We start from the raw sequence: 27,863 nt of genomic DNA on the forward strand, positions 1-27,863 counted from the left end.
ACTGCCTAACACAACAAAGCTGGATCAATATGTGCTTGTCAGTAGTGCTGGAGGTCGTCGGTGGATACACGGAAGCGTGTTTATGTAATTAGGCGATGTAGGAGGTCACAATAAAATATTTAGGACAATATTATTTGTCACAGAACAACAATGACAACAACACTGGAATTTGTCCAGGGTGGGTGACTACATGTGATTAGATAATCATCCACCTTGTCTTGAGATATGGTGAAGCAGCATGTAGCTCAGCATCATACGCTCTCTCTTTCTCCTTCTCCCTCTCATGATGCTGAGCTACATGCTGCTTCACCGCATCCAGCTATATCTATCAAGCTATATATATATACATCTAGATGGATATATCTATGTATATGTAGATCGCTATAACTATAGCTAGATAGCTCTATAGATAAATAGAGGCTCTGTGTGTGTGTGTGTGTGTGTGTGTGTGTGTAAAATTTATGACCTCATCAAAGCAGAGCTATGTGCCCTGTGACTGAGTAGTGGTGACCAGTCCAGGGAGTAACTGAGCACTTGATGTTGTGCCCCACAAACTAGCTCAGTGGGTGCTACTCATAAACTTGACATGGCACATGTCAAGAGCGACACCTAGATATCGTAAGTGACCGTTTGCCTGTTGTAAGCGACAATAATTGATGTTCTGGTTTAACATAAGAGAAGGCCTTGCTGTAGCTGCAGCTGCTCTCCCCATTGACACTTCCACTCCAGCAATGAATGCGCACATATGACATTTCACCACTGTGGCTGGCCCGAATTCTAAAATAGTGCAAAAGCTCCGAATCATGCCGTAAACAACACGTAGCTTCACACAATTTTATGAATGTAAATGCAGCAATGTGAGCGACGTGTTGTTCCCTTTCTATGCTGCAATGTACACGGAGGCTCAGCAATCTGCATTTTCCCCAGGGAGCTACCATTTATATAAAGTCAGGCCAAGAGGGTCTTTAAATACTAAACTGCAACACCTGCTATGGATTTTGCAACGCACGCGCACACATGTGTAATGATTGAAGAAACACTGACCATACGACTCTGTCGAGGTTAGTAAAGAATATCACCCCAGATTTATAAGACAGTTGTCAAGTGTTTCATGTTATCACGCAAAAGCAGTGCTTCTAAAGCCATCAGCTTTTTTTTTTTTTTTTTGTGCAAGAGGTTTCTCAAAAATGACATGATGTAATTTTGCTTTGTGAGACTCTGTAAGACATGCATTCACGGACGATCTTTTGATTCCAAAGAGCAGAGCACAGAACTCCCTCTAAGGCTTCCAACTGAAAAAGGCGGCCATGACGAGAACTGCGGCAGAAGGGCACTTACCGGTAAATTTGTTGTGATTTGATGCAATATAAACACAGAACTTGTGTATGACAGTTTTGTTTTCTTTTACATTTCAGTTTGAATCCATTTCGGGGTACGTATCTCAATGCCGTTTCATTTTCCTTTTTGTCTTGAGCGACAAAATAGAATGTAAGCTTTCAAATGAGAAATTGCGAATAAATTTGGACGAATCTATTTTGCACTTATTGGCATTTTTCAACATCCAATGCAGTTGCATGCAAAAGCAAAAAGAATACTATTAATTTTGGGATAGTGAAATGGACTAATTCAGTTTGTTTGTGGAACATACTGTCACTGTTCTTCCCAACATATGACTTTTGAGGTTGCAAGGGGAACCCAATGAACTAGTTTTTGCAGTGGTGCAATAAAACATGGTCATGGCGCAACAAGGCAAGCTTAGTTATCGCCGTACTTTTTAAAACAAAAGGCGTATTATTATAGGAATAATGTCCCCATTCCCCTCTGTTTTTCTTTCAATGCAAAGAGTGTAGTGTACTCCTATTTTCCACAGAATGAAGGCATCCTTTTCAGAATCTATATATATATTGCGTGTCGTCCCGCACGCGGTCTGTCCTTCCGTCTGTCCCTTTTCAAAACGTACCTACTTCACCGCGCTGCTGCTCGCCGCCACTGCGCCGCTCAGGCAGTGGCTCACTACGATCGCGCGGGCATCTTAGCGAAAAAATGTTGTCTACCCACAAGCATTGCAATGAAATTGTTAGTTATTTAGTAGAGCTAAACATCTCTTTATTTTCGCGATAAGCAATGAAGATGAACAAAAAGTTGAACAAAGCAACAACACTTTTGTGGGCCGAAGGCCCACCTTACCAGCCTTCCGCAGGAACTAGCTGATGAGCCGCCCGGAGGGCGGCGAACCACCACCTTACCAGCCTTCCGTAGGAACTAGCTGATGAGCCGCCCGGAGGGCGGTGAACCAGCTAGTAATAATATAATATTGGAAGAATAAATTTGGATCTTTTGTTTAAATCTGCGTGGGTTTTCTCCGGGTGCTCCGATTTCCTCACATGTTCCAAAAACATGCAAAGTAAATACAATTTCAAGACATAAGTTTTTTTTTTTAATTCTATGACGTACTATCACAACAGTCACACGGTGAGTAGTGAGCAAACTAAATTTCTCGCAGCACTGATTGGACAAGCAATGTAATGTGACCATCTGCAGCCAGTGATGGCCAAGTGGGTGTGTCATAACTAATTGACATGTTGAGTCGGCTGTGTTTTAACCGCCATTGCAGAAGCTCCGTCGAACCCTGGGGCAGATTCACCGAACCCCTAGGGTTCGACAGAACCCATGTTGAGAACCATTGCTCTAAATTGTCCCTGGGTTTGAGTGTAAGCGTTGATGGTTGTTCGTCTCTGTGTGCCCTGCGATTGGTTGGCAACCGGTTCAGGGTGTCCCCCGACTACTGACCTAAGACAGCTGGGAGAGGCACCAGCACCCATCGTGAGCCTTTTGATCATAAGGGGATCGGAAAATGGATGGATGGATGGACTTTATCAGGGGTAAATAACTTTATTCTCATTAGATTTTCACAAGTTTTGTAAAGCCGTGAAAAAAAAAATCTCATAACATTACTCAACTGTAGGAACAGAAAGTAAAAAAATAATTACCTTGGAAAATGTTTCGACTTTTATCAAATCTAGGCAATTTGGGGTTTTTTTGGGAAGGTGTGGGTGGGGGGGGGGGGTACACACCATTATGTTTAACTCCTATTTGGATTACCAGGAAATGTTTCTCCCGAGAACCCAAAAGTTTGAGACCCCCACTGCTTCATGCTGTATTTTCATCTATTCTTCCAGGCAAAGATCGCATTGCTTTCGGTCTGTTATGTCCGAAGCTGCCCATCGTTCATGACATCATGAGACTAACAATCTTATGTAAGGCCTCCTTTGCCAAAGTAAGACGACTGTTGTCTTTGCTTTTGGCCCAAAGTGTGTGCCTGCCATTCAGTTTCCTCAACATGGCGTGAAGTCATCACTGGAGTGCTCCGCTCTGAGTGGACTTTTTGTTGTTGCTGTTGTTCAAGAGCGGAGGCTCTCACAAGAAAAAGAGAAAAAGAACGAGTCAAGCGACAGAATTCTTGCTTGCCATTGTGAGGAATCACGACTAGCTGAGAATTGCGTGTTGACTCGCTTGCATAATGGTCGCAATCACAGGAATAAATAAGTGTGTAAGTGCGAGAGGGTTGCAACATTTATTTGTTAATGTTCAGTACCAATGAATTTTATAACGCTTTCCAATTCAAAAGTGGAGGAAAAGCAGATGTAGAGAGCACTGATGCTTCAGCTAGTGGACAAGTTACTGTTGAATTGACTGAGAAGATAACATTTTAGGGACTCTCCAGTGTCAAAACTGGAAAATGAAATGATCTGCCATCATAGCGGGTAATTACTGCATGTACTGTAGCATTCGTGTGTTGGATGTCAGCCCTTAAGGGGTGTGGCTATAACTGGCATCATGAACTGGCTGCTTCTATTGTGGTGAATGACATTAGGAGACACTTTATAGCAGGGGTGCCCAAATATTTTGGACAGAAGATCGACTTTTCGATCAACCAACCTCCCGCGATCAACCAGTTATCCCGCACGCTCACGCACGTAAACACGCATGCCATGATGAGGAACAGCCTGACGTGGAGGCATGTGACGCACTTTTGCAGCCTGTTAACTATCGTAGCTCACACTTACCGTTTTAAAGTGCTTCCTTCGGCCCTCCAAAATTTGTTTTGTCACGTGGTGTGTTCGTGTGGACCTGGTGTGGATTTTTTTCAGCATGTTTGGCCACGACATTCGTCAAAGAAGAAGAATCTGTGCTTGGTGGTTGCGCTTTCTCGGCAGCACACGTGTACCAGCACTGATTTTGATTGGGAGGAATGTCGGCGCCATTCGACTGTCATTGCTGGACATCCCCGGGGCGATTGTGTTTTGCTCCTGTAATGGGCAGCATTTTCACAGCCCCGGCTTTGTTCAGCAAGGTGCTGTTGGACATCATCTGCGCTGTATGTTGCACATAAAGCGCATTTGACAATAAAGTTGTACTTGACTTGACTTGATATTACCAACATGCACAAAGACACACAAATGGTTGTTTTTTTTCTCCTCTACACCCCTCACGATCGAGTTGGGACCAGTCCGCGGTCTACTGGTCGATCGACGTAATTGGTACCCCTGCTTTATAGCATGGGTGTCTAACCCCGGTCCTCGAGGGGTCCTCTGCAGTATGTTTTAGATGTGTCCCTCCTTCGACAAACCAGATACAAACGATTAGCTCAGGAGCAGGCTCTGAGAAACTTGATAACGATCTTGACCATTTGAATCAGGTAGCTTGGAGGATGGAGACTTAGAAAACTTGGTGCATAGAGGCCCTTGATGACTCAAGTTGGACAGACCCGCTTTATAAAAACAATAAATACAACCACTTGTTCGGCTTATTTGAGTCTGAGGTCGATTCCAAATTAGTTATTGTTCCATCCAAACAAGACATTTTGGGGTGCTTTAAATCATCCCAAATGTTTTTAGCCATTTTCAAGTCCACAGGCTTACATCATTTTAATCAAGATAATGTGTGTTGGGTTGCATTCTGATTGCTCAGTGATGTCATGGAGGATCCAAAGTCACTTGAGTGACTTTACAAAGGACACACATTGTCCCTCATTTGTAATCCCGTCTTGCCACAATCAATGGAGGAAAAAATACAATTACAACTAGACTGTTAATTCCCCCAAAACCTGCAGTTGCTGTAAAGTGCTATTTAAATAAAGATTGGCTTGTGCTGTACTGTTTCACGGTAACATTACGCTCGAGAACAGGGGTGTCAAACTCATTTTTGTCACGAGGCACATTTTAGTTACCATTTCCCTTGGAGGGCCGGTATGACTGAAATCACATTAAAAAAGTCAATAATGTTTTATTTCACTATTGTTTAAGTTACTGTAATGATGGGGTTTGGTCACAAGAAAATGCTTACAATATGCTTCTTATTTATTACATATGAGAATTTTAAATTTTGATTGAGATTTTAGCAAGCATCATGGAAGTTGACATGTTTGATGTGCTTTCGCGGGCCACATAAAATGATGTGGCGGACCAGATCTGGCCCCCGGGCCTTGAGTTAGACACATGTCCTCTAGAAAGTGGCAAGTTATGAAAACGGCTGCCTTTGCTCAAAAATGCTTAAAATACAGTACAGTATTGTGCAAAGGCAAAAATAGAACTCACCATATTCCACACATTAATGTCAAACACACTCGCATGCAATACAAATTCCATCAAAAGATGCCAAGCCATTCGTGACTGATGTAAGGTTATGTTATATTATTAATTGTCATTTTATGTTTGGACATCATATTATTACATGTTAAGATGACCTAAATTGCATTCTGTTGTTTAATAATTGCTTAGACATGGTTTTATGTTGATAGTTTCTGATTGGCTGTTGAAGTAAGGGAAGCAGGAAATGATTTTAGTTGCGAAGTGTACTCACTCGATCGTGCTGCGTTGTAGACGTCATTTTTTTCCTCCTTTCAATAAAACTGCTGTTCAAACGGAATCCATATCTCCTTTTCTCCTTTTGCCGTTAGTAAAGTAGAGCCATCCATTGAAAACAACGAATCCCTCAACTTACACTTACGTGACATATTAACACACTCACCAAAAGATGTCACGTCCACACCTCACCTCTGGGCGTGCCGAGAAAGAGCTGCTGCAGTAACTTCCGGGTTTGCAAATTACAATCTCCCGCGTTTCTTGAGTCACATGATCAATTAGTGACGTTATGTTGGTTGACCAAGACGGCATTGTATCCATAGGACCTATGGCATAGGTATATGATTTTTCAGGCAAAAAAAAAAGCATAATAATTATAGTAGGCTTAAAAAAAGCCTTCACCACCAAGCAGTGAAATATACCCCAATTAGATAGAATGCAACCAACCTTTACACAAATACAATATAAGTACCAAATAAGGGTAAAACCCAAATGCAAACAACATCATACTGCTACTTTATCACAATGTGGACATCGTCCCGAAATGTGAATAATTGTGTCGAGTGTAAATAAAGTATTTGTTTTTTTTTTAGAATTGTGTTGCTTAGCGTAGTTTTTGGAAGGCCATGGCTGTCTCAGCAGGTCCACAACACATAAGCTTGAAGACACGCTATCAGCAATCAATATCTATTTTCTCCAATGCTGCTCTTTGTGAGAAACCTGACTGATTTCCATTGTTTGTGATAGCATGTAGAAATCCTTTAGCAGTTCACAAGTGTCCGGGGACTCCACGCAACACAAATGTGAAGCGGCTTTCAGAAACAGAAGTTATGCAACTATTGATTTTTTTGGTGATTCACAAGTCGCCTAATAATTTGTAAACGTTTTCATTAGAGAATACATTCAAGTACAAGTGAATACATTTAAAAACGACATCATGAAAAATGTAATTTCAATAGTTCAATGCAAAAGGTGAAACGAACATTCACCACAGTCGAAATTGTATTTCATTTTATTTCAGAATTCCGATGATTGTCTTAATGCTAACAAACCTCCAACAATTAGTAACAGAAATTAAACATAAAAACGTGGAGAATATTGCTTAACTACCAAAGAAAAATGTCACATATTCATCATAATTCAATGAAAACATCCACATAATGAACAATAAAGCCTTTATTTGTCTTTTTTTTGTCTTTCCACAGTTCAAGTTTGTCAGTCCCACCAAATGAAGAGGTGGCAAATAGAGTGAAGGAGTAAGAGGTAGAGCAAGTGTTCCATTCTCATAATCCGTGTTAAAAAAAGTCACTGACACATCAAGGGAAGCGCCGTCCAAGGACTCCATCATTCTTTTTTATTTAAAGGAGAAAAATAAACAGCAGCTTGTTTGGGGTGTTGCTAATGTTCCCTTATTCTCATAAATACTCTCGACTTTCTTTTGTATGGTGTAGATGGAGGTGGCACTACAGTGTAAACCAGAGCATCACTCCTGATAAGATCACAGTCTGTGAACACTTGTGGGTGGCAGTGGGGAGACCACATAGCCCCTCCTGATGCGTGACTCTGCATAGTCGCGGGCCCAGCTCTCAAGGAAAGAGTGCAGAAACCTGAGCAGCACATCCAAAATAGGCCAGTCAGCTGGCCCGGCGAGAAGATATCTTTGCATGTGTTTGTGTGTGTACTGTATATGCGTGTCTCACTGCATTAAAACAAACTACCAACCACTCTGTCACTCAGCTGCACGATCAGGGTCACTGACAGTGTCAAATTAAAAAAAAAAAAAAAAAGGAGAGAGGAGACAGTATTTACATCTTCAACATATAAATTATTCCCCCTAACATAATGTGTGTATGTGTAAGGCATGAGAAGGTCTCTGGGAGAAGCAAAGCAAACATTGGTGTGTGACAACAAAGAAAGGAGACTGAGGCAGCCATGGTCCAAAATACAGTGCCAGTTAGCCAATTGCATAGGCCGTGACACTTATGGCTTCTTTTTCTTGATTTTGCATAGCACACTACAATCAAGCGCCAAATCTATATTCCGCTTTCATTGTGTGGCTTACACTTACTATGTGCTTCTTTTTCGGGCTCTCGCAATGCACAATGCTGTCAATAAACGGAATAACTGGTGGCTGCAGTGTGTCATGCAAAAGCCTGAAAAAGAAGCACACTGAATGCAATGGCATGCAAAAAGCAATCACCGTGTCTCATTTTCAGTTTTTTTGTAGTTCACTACTTTAAATCTCTTGGTATAGTTTTTCACTGAGTTTCGTGTAAAGACGCACCATCAAGCTTTCAGTTTTGGCTTCTTTTTCAGACTTTTGCCAAGAACATGGCTGCCATTACTCGGCACCCCTCTCACTTTGTGCTTCCTTTTCAGACTTTGGTGTTGCCTACTGTTACAAAAGTCAGAAAAAAAGAGCACGGACTTGGAGAAGTGTACAAAAGTATTGCAGAATATCAGCAAGATGTTGCATCACACTATGCGTAAGCAGTTATGAGCGTGCATTTCTCAGTCGCGCTTCTTTGTCACACCTGTCCAGTGCCTCGTATGGAAAGACTCCAGAAATGAGGAAAACTAAGCAGGGGAGCGTTGACTACAAATGACAACAACAACAACAATTAAAAAAACTTTTCTTCTTTAAATGCAACCCAAAATAAAACCATAAATGAGGGTCAGAATATTTAAAAAAAACAAGGATCCACCCAGACACAATTTTCTGGCACACAGGAGCAGGTGATAGCTCGATTATGTGGATCATAGAATACATCCAGGTGGTATCCATAGCAACAGCGGGCCAGGGCGAGCTCAGACAGCCACGCCAAGAGATAACGCCTCCCTCGTCAGCATTACCTTTGATGCGGCGATACGATACGAGTAAAATTCACACACGCGTTGACGATATACAGTATGAAGAGACGCCGATAATGTAAATATACTGTCGCTTACGAGAAAAGACGAAAGGTAGAAATTATTGAAAATTGAATCAAAGAAAATGGCTGGCTCTGTAAAAGGGGTAGACTAAAAACAACAAAACAAAAAAACAAAACAAAAAACACGTTCATATTAGTTGGAGTCAAACCTCTCCAGTTACTTTGAGAAGCGCTCTCCTGCTCCAGTGCTGCTGTCAGTCGTCAGGCGGTGCCCTGCTGAGTGCGGCTGCATGAGAGTCTGTCATTCCAGTAGCTGGGGCCCGGGGGCTATTCTTTTTATTTTGACATTTTCACTTTAAAAACAAAACCAAAAAAATCAAATAAAAATAAATGTAGCTGGAGGTTGGACCTAGTCGGGACTGAGAGGATCCTCCCCTACCCATCAGTCGTCCAGGATGACCTTGACAAAACTGGCCACGTCTGTGTCTTTGGAGTCATGCAAGGTGAAAAATGGATGTTTCTGCGTCGAAAAGAGGGGAAGCGAGGAGCTTGGTGAGGAATATTAAACGACTGCCATTTTACGTCATTGTAAGACAACCGAGTTCATGCAACCTTACAACAGCGGTAATTGTAACTCAGAATTCCTCGGGCGGTTGACTTAACCCAAATTTGTATAGAAGGCGGAAGGAGTCGTCTATCAAACGTCCCTATGATAATGTAGTATTAAAGTCATATGGCAGTCTATGCACAGAACATTTCTGTGTTCGTTATAAGGTGGGAAGCAGTAGGGTCAGAATACGGTAGGCTTGCATTTTTCATTAGAGTTTGTTTTTAATTTGTCTGGATTTTTGTTTTGTAAGTTCAGTCAGTTTCAATTCGTTTCTAGAGTACGTTTGTTATGTTTTTCTCAGTATTTATCCATCCATCCATTTCCTGATCTGCTTATCCTCACGAGGGGCATTCTGTAGTTTTTTTCTCTCAATATTTCATTTTCTTAAATCACTGAATATCGTGTAACATTTGGGTGGCATGTCATCTTGCGGTTGGCATATAAAGCCTCCGTAACAACACGGGAAACGTGTTCAAACTTAAAAACGAGTTGATCTCCTCGTGGGTGATAAGCAAAGACTGTACACGCCCTCGAAAAAAAGTACCTTTGAACTATTAAACACACTTATTACACAACCTCAGATTATCATACATTTAGCGACGGAGATTATTTTTCATTCGAATGGCATCCTAGCACCTTGCAAGATTAAACAGTGGAAAATGTTATGACATCTGACCTTTCCGCCGGAAAGGCATGATGAATTGCTATTTCCAAACAAAATTTGCATATATTTATGACGTTTTTTTTTCCTCGCTAATAATGATGCTGTCCATAAGCTATAGCGCTTGTCCTCATTAGGGTCATGAGTTAGCTAGAGACTATCGAAGCACATGTCGACAACCTTGACCGCATTCATACCGGAGGAGAATTTAAACTTCACTGAACTGCATGTTTTTAGAATGTGGTGGGAATATAATTTGACGCTTTGTGTCCATTATAGAAATATATATGTTGTTTACGCTTCTTAAAAGTAGGAAAATAAAGTCTTGCATTTTGAAATATTTGATTAGAAATAAAAGAATACAAGGTTGCTTTTAATTCGGCCACTTGAAAATAAACCATTGCATTAATTCATATAAAGTTACTTACCATTAATTCTGTATAGGCTGGTCTTTTATTGGGCTCCTTTCCTAAACTGTAAAGGCACATGAGAGGGCTTAAATCAGAAAGGTGGAAAATACTGCCCCCTAGTGGACATTTATCAAATATTTTTTACTGCCACCTAACAAATGGGGAAAAAAAGGTGTGGGTTTTTCCACGGTTACGAAGACATTTTTTTTCAATCACTCAATGAATAAAGCATAAAAATAATTCGTGCAAATACAGTCGGTATGAAGGTGACATCTCCGGTCATTGTCCATGAATGAGCCAGGAGGAAGAGGAGGATAAGACCCTTTGGGGGAAGTGAGGCTCACCACTTGGAGATGAAGTCTACAAAGTCTGGCGAGAAGCGGTCAGCAGGCAGCTGAGGAGAGGGCTCATCCACCACCTGCTTGAGCTGCTGGAAGGGCGTACCCCAGGATTCGTACGGGAACTTCAGGATGGCCAACTCGATCTAGAGTGGCAAGCACACCACATACTGGATAAACTGTACAGTGGATATAAGAGTCTACACATCCCTGTTCACACCCTCTTATATGTGGCTTTAGAATCACATTCAAAGTTGGATTAAATTGGAGAGGGAATACACCCGACACCATTTTAAAGTGCCTCCAATTAAACACAAGGTATCCAAGTGGGCCCTTTTCCACCCATAATATATTCTTGAAGAACCTAATGAAATAATCAACGTGAATTAATGGAAATTGTGACAGCCGTATTCTTACGGTTGGTTTCTCAAAATAAAACCAAGGGATATTCCAACAGCAGAAATGGGACTGTGTTCTTATTATCCTGGCCACCGTGAGCCAACAAGTTATTCATTGAAAATTGTTTATTTTATTTATTTTTTTAAAATTGTGGTTGGCACTTGCAGTAGCCTCACCATCGTGATACCGAGACTCCATATGTCTGACTTGACACTGTAGCCTTTCTGGTTGAGGTCCGGGTTAATGCGTTCAGGCTGGAAAAACAAATAAAGCAAGTCAAATGCAAACACATAAAAAACGTTAGTTTTTTTAAAAAACATACAAGCAAAAAAAAAATAAAATCAAAAAGTAGACTAAATGCAGAATTTAAGTTAGATGGCCACTCACCGCCATGTAGGGCTTACAGCCGGCGTCCATGGTCTTGGCCACCGAGTCCACCAGGTGGCCACTGATGCCAAAGTCGCACATTTTCACTTGGCCCTGAGTGTTGATGAGAACATTGGAGGGCTTCACATCTGGACGATCGACAGACATTCGGAGAAGGGCGTGAGGGGAAGAAGAGAAAGAGTAAACAACAAGTGGCGACAACGTGAAAATTGGAACTCTCTTTTCTGCGCTGACCTCTGTGGATGACTGACAAGTTGCTGTGCAGGTGCTCTAATGCCTTTACAATCTGGGGAGGAAGTTAGGACGAGAATTAAACATTATGGGAAATCACATTACTGTGACACAGGACAAAAGAATTCAACAACAAAGTTTTAAGCGACACCTACATCAAAGGACCACAATAAATACTGCACGTGATTTTTTTTTTGTCTTGACATGTGGCCTTTAACGCCGTCTTTCAAATTAGAGCTTTTTCTTTTTCCCCTAAATGAAATTTACAGCAAACACAACTTAATCATCATCAAAACAAATATACTATCCTATAATTGTCTGGATCTGTATTTTTAATAAAACCACTGTTACGACTGGGGCACAGCCGATTATGTCCATGTTTGTCCCCTCAAACATGGACAAAAATCCTATTTGCAGATTGCTCTTACCTTTATCCACTAAACATTTATAAAAGTTGCGCAAAAACAATGGCCTCCTTACTTGCAACAGAGAAATCTCAAAATCTCATTAAAAATATATCAGTTGAATCAGTTGATCGCTATCGTTCTATGGACCTGAAAATCAAATCAAATCCTAATTCTCATAAATTCTATTTTATCATTGTATTTTTCTTTTTAATTAATCGGCCGATTTCTCGTTAATCCGAATTTGTTTCTGCCAAATGTCAGTATCGGCTTGCAAATGTGTGTCAGCCCTGGTTAGGACAACAGTATTTCTGTCATTATATCAAAAACTCCGCCGTCGTGTTGTTAGTTTTGACCAAAACCAAATGTTTTTCAGAAAATTTGAAACATCCCGACTTATTCAAATGACTCGCTCAGCTACAACTCCTTTGCGATATCACTTTGGACAACTCGGGACGTGCCATAGTCCACGACTAAGATACGCTAACACCCTAATTAAGTCCTGATTACAGGTATGAGAAACACTTTTAGGTCATAAATCCGAAACGATCGACTGAAAAGCGGCAAGTACAGCGATAACCACGCATGACGCCATATTGTTACGCAGCGGCTCGCATTATTTCATGATGCGACTTTTGTGAATCTGAAACGGTGTGGTCGTCATGACACAAGCCGAAGACGAATTACGTACAGCTACGGTGATCTTGCCCAGGATGTCCTCGGGTATGGTCTTGCCTTTCTCAATGACCTTCTTGTAGAACTTATCCAACGAGGTGTCCATCAACTCCATGCAGATCCATACGTCGCCCTAAGAAGGGGTGTGGAGGAAGCTGGTTTAACACCTGATGATGCAGAGGTAACCCGCAAAAGACTGACCTCTCTGAAGAGGGCGCCGTAAAAGGTGACGGTGTAGAAGCAGTCCACCGTCCGCATGGAGATGTCCAAGTCCATCAGGAGCCTCTTCTGCTCCAGCGTGTTGACGGTGGCTCGAATCCTCTATCGAGGAGAAGTCATGTCACGGTCATCAGCTCACGTTCGGATCCGAGCGCAACGTTTCAAGTTGGACCCGAGACAACTTAACCCACCTTGACAGCCATGATCACGCCGCTGGGCACATGTCGCATCTTGTACACTACGCCATACGCTCCCCTGCCCAGCTCGGCGATCTGCTCCAAGTCATCCGCCTTCACCACAAAATTCTGGACAGACATCATATTCACATGCATTCAGTTGGGTGAAAACGGCATCAGCAAATCTGAAAGTTTTTTTTTTTGTTACCTGGTCTCCGATTGTGACGCACGCTTTAGAGTCGAGATCTCGAGGGGGCCTGCGAGGAGGAATTTCATTGAAATGAGTCATGCATGAGCAGTGCCGTCTTTTTAGCTCAGCGACGGTCACTTTCGTATTACTGCTGAAGCTAATGTCCTCATTGTTTTAATTTTGCAAGCCAATTTAAATGCATACATCGAGGAATATACACAACTCACAAATAAGTAACATTCGGCTTCAGGTGAGATTTCAGGATGCAACTAAAATGCACTAGAATGTTTACTGGTCAACTTAATTTGACCTTGGCTAAACGTTTGAATGTGCACGCCCAGCTTTAATTACTGCACGATACGCTGTTCTCTTAACAACAACTGAGCGGCAAAATTCAAAACAGATTTTTAATCCAAATCAGAGCCATATTCAATTCAAATTAATGTGTAGTCATAATTGAATTGATGTAGGTTTTCAGTGACATACAACTGGGTGGCATTCATGGCTCAGAAAATGCAAGGAAAAAACACCTGGATCTGGCACTCTGGAAGAATATTGATCATTGACTGACATACAGATATAGATAAGATAGAGAGATATTCATACGCTGCTACTGCTGGCGCGGGCTGCGCAAAGACTTCTCTGGCCAGCTTCAGCCCGGGGTTCTTCTTCTTCCCTGAGAAACAAGACACGCGTTTATTTGCAACGCAAAAGAAGAGGCTCTCTTGATTCGGTCTCAAAATGCAGTAAGTACAAGACTTGACATTATTTCCATTTAACAAAAGTTTTTGAAAAACAAAAGTCACATCACAGACGACTGACCTAGCTTGGGCATTATTGTGTTTCTATCGTCTCTGCGACACTTTACGACTGCCCATTAGTTGTGAATGAAGGAACAGCGCCTCTACTGGATGCAACAAAGTAGTACACTCCTCATGCACAGTCATTATACAATACATCTTTATTGACATAGCGCTTTCACAACAAAGCGCTTTCCAGAACATTTAACATTGACAATCAATTCCACATGGCCGATTGAATTGTCAACGACTAATCGACTAACTGGTTTCTATGCACATTCCCTTAAGTGGGGCGTGCCCATACCAACAATCAGGCCCAGCAGGAGCATTTTTCCTCAGATTTGATCAAAGTCAGCAAAGGCCCAAAGTCTCTAAAAGATCCTCCTGAACCAATTATCTTCTGGCGTGAGGTGTTCCTGTTATTTATTCTTTTCTTGTAACTGGCTGGGAAACTGTTATTTTTGTTCCCTTGACACTGACAACAATATGGATTACAGGTAGAATTTGACTGCTTTGAATTCTTCGTCCTCTGGTTTAACTTCACAACGTAGAAAAATTTAAATCAAAATTTGTTCATTGCAGAAATGTGTATTCAAAAAAATTCAATCAGAAATAAAATATATGATATAAAAAATGAATAAGTCCTGACTATGATTAGAAATAGGCTTTAAACGATGAGGACTTTGGTGAGCCGATCACGATCAGTGAATTTAGGAAAAGGTAAAAGAAAAAAAAACCCTGATCTTATCAGAGGTGTACGATGATTTTGTAACAGAAATTCCAGCAACAACGTGTTATCTAACTGGAGATTAGATGAACAACAAGCGGAGATCCTGCAATGGGAGAAGGGCGTACTAATGAGTAACAGACCCAAGTAGGATGGCCCAAATGCAGAAAGAAGAGCGGGGTGGGGTGCGGTGGGGGTGGGGGGGTCGAGAAGGGGAAATCAATCCATCTTCCCGATACGCCGTCAACGCATCTTTCCTTTATCGAGGTGCTGAGCATGATTTACTATCTGTGTGCGATGCAATAAACTGTGCAACAAAATTCCCGCGAGGGGCTAATGCGTTTGGGCCGGGACAAGCGTTCATTCATAAACACGTTTTGGACTAGCATACGATGGGACTTCCCAGACAGAATGACATAACTTGCACAGGAAGAACAACTTCTCGATACCGACGTGGGTTCTTTCCACACTTTCGGCTCTTTCGTGACCTTGCCACTGGATAATGAATTTCACTCTACGGGTGTGGAATTACTCAGCCGAGCTGGTTTCATTCAACGCTCTGCGACAGTTGCAGGAAAGAAAAAGGCAGCCGGACAGTTGAGACTTTCGAGTGGCTCTCGCAACCTGTTAGTGAGTCACGCCATTAGCAGTCAAGAGGAAGTGTGATACACTAAACACCCCACTGGTTGGATCAAATGGGAGCAGGGGCAGAGTAAGACAAGTTTTACAAATATTTCAGAGATTCTGCAGCCAAACGCCAGGCAGATTTGAGCTGCAAGCCAAAAATAGGGCGACCGCGTCCTCGTCGAGTGCACTGTTAAAAATAGACTGTGCTTCCTCTGTGCACGATGAAGTAAGAGCACCCAACAGCTTGCAATGACCTGACAAATATGTCGGCCTTTAGCTAGAAAGACAAAAAATAGCAATGCTGGAGAGGGTTGCATAGAAAAGGTTTTGGCGGCCTTTTAAAATGTTGCTGCAAAAATGCTGGGGAATGCAGACTGGAATCTGCACATAAAAGCATGACCTCACGTGCTGCAACATCAAGGGCACTTGTACTCGTTTCTTCATCGTATTCTGAGACCAGCATCATTTTCCCTCTTTGCAAAAGGTTATAGTGCCAGCACACCTAATAATTTCACCCAACAAATGCTGCCTGCGGTGCAAAGACTAGCGGGATGGTCACATACCACGTATGCGTGCGCACGCAGTGGGGCGCCCGCCCAAAAACGCGGCAACTGTCGGAGGTACTTTTTTGGGGTGCTATGATGTCATTGTGCGTGCGCTTGGCGCACTGCTAAGAGTTACCACTGGGGCGGCGCCAGACCGCAGGGTATGCCGAGTCCACAGTTGATGGATGGAAAACGACAACATTCAATCCCCCGCATCCCCCAAAATATTGTTGAGAATACGGCATGCGACACCAATCATTCTTTCCCAGCTACCACCGGGGTTCCCACTGTTAAAATGTCATTTTTATTTATGGACCGTTTAAGGACCTTTGCGGGCTGATTTAGCCATTTTTAAGGACCTTTCTCCATTCCGCAGGGTATTCGCAGTGAATTTAATTCCCGCTCAGAGATATGCGAGCTGAACAGAAAGCCACATATCACTGTGCTGGTGTTCAAATCATTGCTGCCAAAGGAAGGGCACATCTTTATTTTTAGGGGCAATCAGCTAACCCAGGGGTGTCAAAATAATTTTTGTCGCAGGCCACATTGTAGTTACGGTTTCCCTTGGAGGGCCGTTATGAATTTTGGGAAACCATACAAATGTTTAAGCCCCTCCACATATTGCATACATTGCGCACAACAAATTGATCAATAATTAGTTTTGAAATCAGAAGTCAAGAGTCCTGACTATTATTGTGGATTACATATGAAAATTTGAAATTTTGGTTCAGACTTTAGCAGGCAACATGGAACTTGACAGGCTTGATTTACTTTGGGGCTACATAAAATGATTTGGCGGGGCAGATCTGGCCCCCGGGCCTTGACTTTGACATTTATTTTTGAATAAAAATACATTTTTCAGGATTTTTATTGATTTTAGAAGCTTTCCCTGAAAATTAAGGACAATGAAGAACATAAATTTACAACTTCTTTTTTTATATTTATAGAAAGAAATAGAAAGAAATTTCATCTGTGCTGTATGTTGCACATCGAGCATATTTGATAAAAAAAGTTGACTTGACTTAGTGCCAACGGCATGGCAAACATACGCATCTGTCGAGGCACCATTCCTGCTGAAAGATACAAAAACCTTTTGGAGAGACATACACTGCCATCCAACTAGGTCTATTTTTATGCTTAAGACAATGACAAACCACATTCTGAAGGTGTTACAACAGCGTAGCTTTGTAATAAACGAGTGCGGGTACTCGACTGGCCCGCCTCCAGTCCAAACGCGTCTTACATTGAAAATGTGTGGTGCATCATGAAGTGTAAAATATGACAACGAACACCCTAAATTGTTGAACAGCTTAAGCTGTATATCAAGCAAGAATGAGAAAGAATTCTACCTCCAAAGCTTCAACAATTAGTCTCCACACTTCCCAAACCGTTGTTAAAAGAAAAGGTGATTTAACACCGCGGTTATCAGTTTGAACATGAAATATCTCATCTTTGTAGTGTACTCAATTAAATATAGGTACACCATGGTTTGCAATTCATTGTATTCTGCTTTCATTTATGTTTAACACACATCCCAACTTCATTGTCATAGGTTTTTTTTTTTATGTTTCAGCCCACAGAGTAATTCTTGTCAGGCTTCAACTTATTGAAAAAGTACAGCTTGATTCTTGCAGTATTCCAGCTTATTTCTATCCACATAATAACCTTATTTTCAAAGTATTACAATTTATTTTCTTGTAAATCTTTTTTTCTCAAAATGTTTTCCTTTCAATGTATCCCTAATAATCCTTCACGGTTAAACGATTAAAGAAGTAACACAGGGGGTCAAATGTCTTTGTTGAGGCCGGCAAACGGAAAACACGCAGGGAGGCGTTATAGCGACGTCGGATCAAAGAAGAATTTCTGGATTGCTCCGAGTTCAAAGTGCCAAAGGCCCGTGTGGCAGATCACTGTCAGGAAGCTTTTCTCGCAGTGGGTTTGTACACATCCACGCTGGATGACTCATGTGCTGATAATCTTCCACACGCCCTGTCAAGTGTGCTGCTGGGGGAGAACCCAAAGTGTCCAAACATGCCACAGCAATACCAGCTACTTGCTATCTACCAAAAAATAAGAATAAAATTCAGTCGTGCCGTGACTTACAAATTCCATTCATGCATTCTTTGATCACACTCTGGACTCAAAACATTCCTTAGATCATATTTACCAATTGAAACGCAGAGGACAAAAAAAAATAATAATAAAAGCCTGTGAGTATGGTTATATCATCTGTCTACATGGGTTGCTGCATAGTTTGTGTTCAAATGTCTATTGCTGAAAGAGTTATAAATACAGCAACATTGATGATGTCTCCAATTGCGTGTTAGCTAGTGGACTTTTGTATAAGGCAAAGGTGTGTGATTGTTTTAAAGGCATAAAATGTAAATTCTCGCTGTTTTATGTTATGTTTGAGAGTAAACTAATAAATAAACAGTGAATAAGAAACAGCTTGAAGCCTCTTTTTTGAAGAACTTTTCATCTAAGCGACTGGTCATATCTTGAAAAACTCATACCAAGTCGTTCACCAAATGACAATAACTGTACAAATACCTATTACTACTTTCCTACATGCATGACACTACATTTTGTGACTCAGTGACAGATTCTCCAGATTTTTCAACACATATCAATCACAACCAACTTACTGTCCCTTCTGTTGAGCAGTTAACCATTAACATCTGATCATCCTTTTTTCTTCTTTCTACCCCCCAAATTTGCTGCTGTAGACTGTAAATTTCCCCAGTGTTGGACAAATAAAGTATATCTTATCTGTCAATTTCCACAACTATGAATAAAAAAATCAGTCTTCTTTCTCGATGTCGTCTTGAGACGTTTACCAACCGGCTTTTGCCATGTACAACCCCAAAAGGAGCCTTATTTGTCTGTTGGACCTTGAATCTTCCATCAAACTGCTGCTCACTATGAAGCCGACTTACTATCGGGTGGTGGCCAACGCAAGCTACTCTTCCGCAAACATGATGTTTCCAACGTAACATTGTAATTACGGAGCTTACGACTACTCGCAGCTCACTATTCACAAATTCACCTAATCACAAGATGGCGCCAAAGCTCTGAAGGAAAGTAGTAACTGATGTCGAGGAAGTACTATTCGAGCGGGATCGGGACAGACCCCTGGCCAAAATAGTGAGAAAAGAATTGTTGACGTGAGTCCCCACACAAATGTTTTGAATCGTCTCTCATTCATTCTGTGTCACTTTAACATCATTCCCTGGCACCAAGGCAGATCTTTTGCCACGATCTTGTGGCATTTTAGGGTGCTTCGGGTTCAGGAGCACGAAACAATTAATAGATTATTCACTGAATTTTCAGTGAATAATGCAGAATAGGTTTCCATTAACTAGTGATGGGTATATACCAATACAGAGTAGTGGGCCAATACCGGCCTTATTTTTAAGTATCGGTTATTGTGCAGGCTGCCGATCCCAATACTTAAGGCAAAGAAACTCTGACATTGAATAAGTCCTCCGAGCCAATACTGGCACTACATTTTGACAGTTTGACACATCTGGAAATTATCATCTGTGTTCACGATGCTTTGTCATTCTGTTAAACTACAGTTTGTTGATCAAACATCTTTCTTTGTATGTCGGGGAGGGGTCAAGCCATTTAGTTTAAAGAGTAGTGTTGCAAGATGAGTATAAAATGATATTAAAGTATGTGGGGATCATGGTATGAGGTACATCTATTGCTTAAATTAGTAATACAGGTTATTACAAACATTTTGGAAGAGGTGGCTAGTATTCGCAGAGGGTCAACTGTATTATTCATCATCATCATCATAATCATCATAGCAGAGAACCTGTGCAGCAGCTTGCTGCCTGCATCCAGCCGACTGTCAACATAAGAGTCGCAGCACAAGTCAAAACATGCCTTGGTAGGCCAAAGGGAGCCATAGTATGTGTACTCCCCCACCATGGTAACGCTAGAATGATTGTGTAACAGCACAAGCGGTGAACTTGAAATGTAAATTGACGACATCATCATCCTGTGCGCGCGCGCGTGTGAGTGTGTGTCTCGCAGAGGAAGCACCTTTATTTGATTTTTCCGATGTCCATTTATTCCAACGTTGTACACACTAACATTCCGCATTACTTTTTTTAAAAATATAAAAATAGAGAATATTCGAGTAAAAATACACGAAGGCGAGGCAACCCATTCTTTGACGTACTGGAGCCATCAATCACAACCAATGAGTCATACGTCACGACGACAAAAATACGAACACCTGTAGTCGCCATTCTATCTACCTACCAATCAATCTTTTTTTTAAACTAAAATTAATAACTCCTTCCCCTTTATTTCAAGTTCAGACGTTAATTTTTTTCCACTGCGAAAAATCACGATAATTTACAATGTGAAGACAATAGAGACGCGAGTAGAGAACCTAGCCACATTGCTAGCTGCAAATGTTATTTAGCATGTCAACAGTGGGGGGGCTAGCTTCCGAACCCACACTCTTTGCACAACACAAAGTCAACCAGGCATGCTGACTAGGGTCTTCTTGCCGTTTTTTCTTTTGCACCGTGCAAAGCTTTCCACCTGGCGTGCTTTCATTTGTGAAAAGGTGGCTAGCTTACAAAAACGACTTCCGCACACACATACATATTTATATGCATTCCTAAGGGAGAAAGTAGCATGAGTGAGTGTTGTGGGGGGGTTAAAAAAACCAAAACACACATACCTCCTTTGGACAGAGACATTTCCCCTATGCTTTGATGAGGGGGAAGGGAAGCACAAAGACTTTTTGCCTTTTTCTACGCCCTCCCTCCCCGCATCGAACCCGCACACCCGCTCAGGATCGCAGGCTGCCCGTGCAGAGAAAGGGGAAAAAAACTAGCAGCAGCGATGAAAGCAAAAAATGAAATAAAAATGCCTCGTTTGTGCGCGCTCCGAAAGCCTCCAGCTGCGAAGGCGAGCATTCAGCGGGCGATTAGCAAGCAGATGCACGGTTCGGGTTGAAGGTAGTACGGGCTCCACACTTCGAGTAAGTTTGCTAACAACACCAAAAAAAAAAAAAACAGCACTTTTTAGGGTGGCCAAAGTCTGACAGCTGAGGGGGCCAACACAATGATTACGTACTTCCGGTTATGCCGCAAAGCGCTCTGGGAGTTGGCGTTTACTTCCACAAAAGCCATGCAGAGCCCCCTCCAACACACACACACACACACACACGCACACACTAGTTATCAAGCAGAACAAATTCATTTTATTTGAAATGGAATTCTAATTAAACAAAGATATTTTTTCCTAAAGATTGTCAGTATTTCACTAATTATGACTCGCTATTTAAACTTATGAGCCCAACTGTAACAAAAGCTAAGGTGTAATATTTAAACATTGTGATTTTCAATATGTAATCATGGTCTCCAAATAAATTTTTTGTCTAATACTACTGGAATAAGGTAATTTTGAGACTCATGCATCTTGTTTAAATGATTTTATTCCTAAAATGTTCTTTGGCTCACCAAAAAAACATCCTACTATCAAGCCATCCATTACCTATACTGCTAATCAAATTTAATGTATCATGCAACTACTCTATTTTGACGACTTAATTGTCATATAATTACATATTTTTTTATGGTATAATGAAAATAAAGTTGTAATATTATAACTGGTATTCTCTTTGGGAATTTTTTTCCCCATGATAGGAATACATTTTTTTTGTGCTTAAAACACAGTTTCACCCATAATAACCAGAATAAAGTTGTTCATATTTTGACTATTGTGAATATGTGTTTTAATTGTCAAGCCCCACCAAATCATAACAAAAAATAAGTTTGAATGTTTGGACTGTCATAAACTGGACTCAAGTCTTAGAACTATGAGTTTTTCCGCACCATACAATAAGAAGAATATTGCAACGTGCTGACTTGTACATGTACATGTCAATAAGAAATGGGGAGGCAAAACTAAACAATCTAATTCTCAATTATTATTAATGGAAACTACTGAACCAAAAAACTGAGGTAAAAACGCATTGTAATTCGATTGCGTATCTATGTAGATGTAACTTAATACTTTGTATTAATTCTATAAACTAAACATCTAAACCTACGGAGCGCCCCTAAGGTGACGTGGAAGAAAAACAAAAAAAAGTTTTCCCTTGCAAAGAAAAAAAACATGTAAATGAATATATATATATATATATATATATATATATTCTTTTTCCCCAGAGGGAACCCTATTTTTAAAGGAAGAAAATAAAACAACTATTTGCGTTCCGGAAGTTGTTTTTTTTTCTTCCATGTTACCTTAAGGGCTCCGTATAAACCTGACTAGCAATAAAATAAATATTTAAAAAATACAGAGGTATGACATCATATTGAAATACTAAGCAATACAAAGAATACATTGAAGGAAAAAGAAAAACCTACCAGACTACGCATTGCCTGAAAAAATACAGTACAATGAATATTTGAATTGTTTTGTGTATGAAATACTATAAAACGTGTGTCTTTTTTGTTCTTTCGGTAAATAATTGGAAGACTATTAACGCACACAGTAATGAAAAATGTGTGTATGCTGCGACACAAGTACAACTGCATGCGCGTTTACGATTTATTTCTTCGCGACCAGCAGGGTATGGTAGAGCGGTTTTATCACAACGTGCAGATAGAGGGAGCTGTCGATCAGGTACTCGGACACGCGACGCTGCAGGTCGGCGCCCGCCAGGAAGTCTCCAACCTCCTCCGTGCTTTGGTGGAAGTTGTAGACGTGGCGGACAACTACTTTGCCTTGCTGTCTGGCCATCACAATCACCGTCTTCTGAAAGCTCACCCCGGCAAAGTCCGAGCTGGAGGTGGCCGGCGTCACGATGATCCTTGGCCGCCCCCCATCGGTGCGGGTTGGCTGCATGGCGCCCATCTCGCTGTAGGTGGACCTGGCGCTCAGGGGCAGCCAGCGAGGGGAGAAGAGCAAGTTCCATGTCACCCGTTTGCCAGCGTCGTGACCGCTAGGGCCCAGCTGCGTCTGGAAGGTGAAACTGCGGTCGTCACGCGTCGGGCTGTTGATGATCCAAGGGGAGCCCCAGGAGGAGGACAGGTAGTTTCGGGGTGTGAAGATACTGCAGTTGACGTCAAAGTACTTGGCCAAAGTGATGGGAGACGCAGAGTGGAACTGGAAGGCCAGGTAGAGAAGATCCCGGACGGACTCATAGTACCTCTGCATGAGGGGTGACTGCTTCTGCAGACGGAAGAGATACTGAGGGGGGATCATGCCGTAGCGAACCAACCTCAGAGCCGACTCCGTTGTCTTGCCAACAGGCTGGTTCCGGTCGATCCATGCCTCCAGGGCTTCGTAGAGCTCCAGCTCAGTCTGCAGGATGAGATCCGAGCGCTGGAGCAAGGAGAGGAGCAGCTCCTCACTGATGGAGCCCCATTCCTGACTCTGCAGCACCGAGGACAAATTCCACGAGAGGTACTGCAGGCAGCTGTCCCGCAGGGCCAGGTCCCCCGTTTGCAGCGCATAGTTGTACCAACCGACTACATGGCCCGTGGGGGACTCGCTCGACAAGTGCTGGGTCATGTATTGGGTCAGGCCCTGCTGCAAGCTCCACACGTGGTACTTGCTGGCCAGCTTGTGCAGAGAAATAGCCTGATCAAGACGCACAGACACGTCTCCACAGTACAAGTACCTGCATAAACACATACAGTGGAAAAATGATTGAAAAACGTCTACACTGAAGCTTCCCAACTGAGTCACCCAGAAGCCCACACTTTCCTGTTTTAGACTGCGAGCCTCAAACGCACGGGAATGTAAATAAATCACATAAATGTGGTGGACCTTCTGAAGCTCGGTGCACACATACCCAATTTGAACATTTTAACCGACAGCTTTAATGCAGTTGCTGGCTTCACCAAAATTCAGCAACTCTGTAAAATGTTTGTCTTGGACTAACACTTCTAAATCTCTTCAAACTTCATTTTCAGCTTGCTATGCTCTCCCAAATGTCCCATGATGAAAACCATCAGCGCTCTTTTAACTGTGTAGGGTAAATTGCCAGGTGGCATAAAGTGATTGACTAGCATGAAAATGACAACAACAAAAAAAGGTTGTGTTTGGCATGATGCCACCATATATTCCCTTAGAGCAATGGTGTCAAACATACAGCCCGCGGGCCGGAACCGGCCCGCAAGGAGGTTTGATCAGCCCCGCAGGATAATTTAAAAGTGAAAAAAAATGCATAAAAGACACGGAATGAATATTTTTAATAAGGTGCAATTCATGGAATATCCACTAGGGATACACACTGTTGTGATCAGAGGAAAAGACAACATTGTTTTGATCAGAGAAGAAGACAACAGCAGTCTCAGTCTGTCACTGAGACAGACCCAATACAGCAGACGCTATCAAGGACACGTGAATACTTTATTCTTTACACATATTACAGCAGTCTCCTTAGTTTGTAAGGTATAGACAGGGATTACATTTAGATTTTATATGCTCGTGTAAATTGTTTAAAAATTCCTTTCTTTATAAATCTCATTTAATCCTAAAAGTGCATTACTATATTTTTCAATACCAATTACTTGTTAAGGTTTTGTGCCTTTTTACAGTGAGTGGGATCAGTTGCAATGAATATCTAAGGAATGTCTAAGGAAATCTTAGGTGCTTCATGAAATTTTTTGTAAAAGATATGTTCATTAAATGTCAACATTTTCCTAGTGTTTTGTGCTTCTTTAGACAAAACAAAGGAAAGACAAGTTATTTTGGTTATTTATAGCAGAGTATGGTATCATTTTTAATGGTCCGGCCCACTTAACATCTACCGAGGCCGTATGTGGCCCACAATGTGAAATGAGTTTGACACCCCTGCCTTAGAGGTTTTGGTTTTTATTCACTGGTGTGTATAAAATGTTTGATGCGGTTGTCGGAGTAATTTAGCAAAACATAATGGAAGCCTGCTAGCTGATGTCAACACCATCTATGCCATTAATCCGAGCAACCGAAAAGTCGTTTCATTAGCCAGTCCCTCATAAACCATCATCAGGCACATTCACAACAACATGTGAACCTTGCCTTTGACGCAGTCCTCCTCACCTGATGAACTTGTCAAAGACGGCGGCGCAGTCGGACGGCTCCCGCAGCATCAGGGTGCTGCTGTTGCGGCTGAGCAGCAGCTCCTCGAACACGTCACTCTGCATGGAGAGCAACAGGCTGTGGGCCTGGATCACCTTCACCTCATCCGTGCCGACAGTGTGCACGCGGAGTGTGACATCGCTGCCGTTGCCCGCCGCCAGCAAGCCCTCCATACGCTGCACCAGGCTCATGGAGTGATTCAGGATGGTGGCGCCCGTGTCCGGGGGCACGTCCAGCTTCATTGGAGCTGTGGACACACAAGTGGCGGGAAGTAATAAAGTAGAAATACAGTACTTTGTTATTGTCTGTTTTGTGAGCAGATCGTATTTTTTTCCTTTTGTGGCGCTTCATCATTACTTCTACTTTAACCCACCTTTTTTCTTCTTCTTTTTTTTACAAGTAACTGTGAGATGAGAAGTCTCTCATTTGGCTATGAAAATTGAATGAGTTTTTCTAAAGAGAAAATGCTCATTGTACTTGGACATGACTACATAGAATAATATAGACTGAAAGCGTATTTGCCACATCGGTTCAAAGGCCGCTGTGCCGCTGACGGCCTTGGCCACCTGGGGGCAGTAAAAGACAAACGAAAGGGATATACCCTATGTGGAACTCTGTTCAGTACAGACAGCTCAGCTCCTCGCAAAGGATAAAGAATATATGACTGTGAGTACAGTTTTAGTGAATGTCTGAATGTGATTCTATAGCATTTGTGCTCAAACATCAGTTGCTTTAAGGGTTATAAACACGTTTTCCATTTTGTGCTAGCATTAGCATAAGACTAGTGGATTAAAGAAGACGCCATATGCTTGTTTTATATTCACAAGGAGTAATTCTCTTCATTTAATGTTTAGTTTGACAGTAAATTTCAACTGGGAGTGGCAATAAAATGCTCGAGGCCTCTTTTTGGAGCAACCGTTCCCTATTAGAGTTGAGTTCACTGCCACCATATAGCTCTTATATGTCAAGCTTGAGCTAAAAAAAAAACTTTTTGTCTTGATATTTGCAGCTGCCCCTTAAAACAAGACAAATTTCTTTGAATGAAGAGAAACCTTGAAGTTGATGGCTACACATTTCATATTGCAATTGACTCCAATTCTTCCAACGCAAAATAGATCTGTTGTGCCGCAACCTCCATGAAATTATTCTACTATATACTAAATCAGTATTTATACTAAATACTATACTAAAACAGAAACTGACAGACCCCCTTCCTACTTCAAAATCATACAGTTATGATGAACTTTTTGAGGAAACCATTGTGGATTTGTTTGGTCAAAAATCAATAAAAAGTGTCCTCATTTCCTTTCCTTCCTCCTCAGCCTCCTTAATGTATTGTTGGGTCGGCACAAAGCCAGCCAGCAAATGGACTTGCGTGTCTTGAATGCGGGCAGCGTGAGTGGAATAGACAAGCAAGCCATCAGTCCCCTGCCTCGGGGCTGGGTACTCAAGCCTAGCCCTACTACCAACTGACACTTTATGGGAGGCTGAACAGAGACAGAGCAACACGGCATCCCTAAACAGTGCAGAATATGGCAAAGTTTCGTAAAAATAAAGTCCTCTTACCTCCTCTAACTGCTATAAAGTGGCTAAAGAGGAGCAGACTGGTCCAAGAGACACCAAGAAACAAGCCTAGATCACGGGAGGGCATCATCTCGCTTCCTCAATTATCTTCTCACTGCGGTGTTGTTTGCACAGAGGTGTGATGCCCCCTGTGTGTGTGTGTGTATGTGTGCGTGAGCCGCCTAGCTCCCCGTCCCGCACGCTTTATGTAGGACGCCTGCCTTTCGCTGGCGCATCTCGCAAACCTCGACCGACTCCATTGATTGGTGGAATCTGGCAGGGGCGTTGCCATAGCGACGGCTTTGATTTTGACTTTCTTTTTTTTTGGTAGTGGGGTGAGAGGTGCTATCAGCAATCGATGTTCATCTTTGAATGGTACACGCAAAACAAGGCACATACGGTATCTGGAATTTTTCAAACATTCTTTAAATTTCTCTCTCTAGACATTAGTGGTTTAATCACAGCAGGCTACCACTGAGACTATCTGCCAAATACAATCAAGGCTCCAATTTGCTCAGCTCGTGGCAGTCAATCAAGTTTCATAATCCATTTATGGGGCTTCCTGTTTTTTTTTTTTTTTTGAAAGCGTAATTACTTTTCTGATGACAGTGTTTACCAAACTAATGGAGGGATAATTTGATTTGCGCAGGCACTGCTCATTTCAATTTACGCAAAACTCGGGTTTATTGAAACTGAATATGTCAATCAGGATTGCTTATCATCACATTGCGTTTTGGTAACATTTACATAAAGCCATCTGCTGTGATTGACACATTTCGCAGAGCATCCCCAAGGACACACTGGGCCAGTTTGTTGTTAATTTACTACATCGAATGTCCTTTGCATGCCTCTCTTGTGCATACCTGTTTGATGAATCCATCTTTAAACTGTACCTTGAGATATGAGTCGTCATTCAGACTTATTTTTTTTTTTTGCTTTGGCTTGGGAGCAAAAATCTGACATACATTGTTTTATCTCACGTCTAGAACAGTAGAACTGTTCCTGCATACCTCTGAACCATCGACCAATTAAACCATCAGTCCAATCAAATGCAAATGTACA

General features: G+C 41.8%; 2 protein-coding genes and 1 long non-coding RNA gene across 3 annotated transcripts; 1 reads left to right on the forward strand and 2 right to left on the reverse strand.

Moving 5' to 3' along the window:
• Positions 1-7,022: 7,022 nt before the first annotated feature.
• Positions 7,023-21,236, reverse strand: LOC127590244 (dual specificity mitogen-activated protein kinase kinase 6-like). The gene is made up of 12 exons (XM_052049753.1): positions 20,839-21,236; positions 14,044-14,113; positions 13,456-13,504; positions 13,263-13,376; positions 13,054-13,173; positions 12,869-12,985; positions 11,777-11,828; positions 11,543-11,670; positions 11,332-11,409; positions 10,763-10,902; positions 10,437-10,482; positions 7,023-9,257 (listed from the first exon to the last, which is right to left on the reverse strand). Exons 1-12 carry the CDS (start codon positions 20,855-20,857, stop codon positions 9,180-9,182), a joined length of 1,011 nt encoding a protein of 336 aa, XP_051905713.1. The 5' UTR covers positions 20,858-21,236; the 3' UTR covers positions 7,023-9,179.
• On the forward strand, positions 9,170-11,168 carry LOC127590308 (uncharacterized). The gene is made up of 2 exons (XR_007959592.1): positions 9,170-9,289; positions 10,720-11,168. It is a non-coding gene; the product is annotated as an uncharacterized LOC127590308 (long non-coding RNA).
• Positions 21,237-21,558: 322 nt separating the features above from the next.
• Positions 21,559-27,654, reverse strand: LOC127590211 (BTB/POZ domain-containing protein 17-like). The gene is made up of 3 exons (XM_052049705.1): positions 26,805-27,654; positions 25,200-25,485; positions 21,559-23,793 (listed from the first exon to the last, which is right to left on the reverse strand). Exons 1-3 carry the CDS (start codon positions 26,890-26,892, stop codon positions 22,719-22,721), a joined length of 1,449 nt encoding a protein of 482 aa, XP_051905665.1. The 5' UTR covers positions 26,893-27,654; the 3' UTR covers positions 21,559-22,718.
• Between the last annotated feature and the right edge of the window lie 209 nt (positions 27,655-27,863).

The sequence above is a fragment of the Hippocampus zosterae genome, chromosome 17, assembly GCF_025434085.1.
Source record: "Hippocampus zosterae strain Florida chromosome 17, ASM2543408v3, whole genome shotgun sequence".
Taxonomy (NCBI): domain Eukaryota; kingdom Metazoa; phylum Chordata; class Actinopteri; order Syngnathiformes; family Syngnathidae; genus Hippocampus; species Hippocampus zosterae.

Excerpts from the sequence above, each read along its gene's own strand:
- LOC127590211 (XM_052049705.1), bottom strand. The coding sequence starts at position 26,892 with ATGATGCCCTCCCGTGATCTAGGCTTGTTTCTTGGTGTCTCTTGGACC. Across the intron at positions 25,486-26,804 it reads CTTTATAGCAGTTAGAGGAG|CTCCAATGAAGCTGGACGTG; the intron begins GTAAGAGGACTT and ends GTGTGTCCACAG. Across the intron at positions 23,794-25,199 it reads GTCTTTGACAAGTTCATCAG|GTACTTGTACTGTGGAGACG; the intron begins GTGAGGAGGACT and ends GTGTTTATGCAG.
- LOC127590244 (XM_052049753.1), bottom strand. Across the intron at positions 12,986-13,053 it reads ACGGCGCCCTCTTCAGAGAG|GGCGACGTATGGATCTGCAT; the intron begins GTCAGTCTTTTG and ends ACCCCTTCTTAG. Across the intron at positions 11,410-11,542 it reads GCTGTAAGCCCTACATGGCG|CCTGAACGCATTAACCCGGA; the intron begins GTGAGTGGCCAT and ends TTGTTTTTCCAG.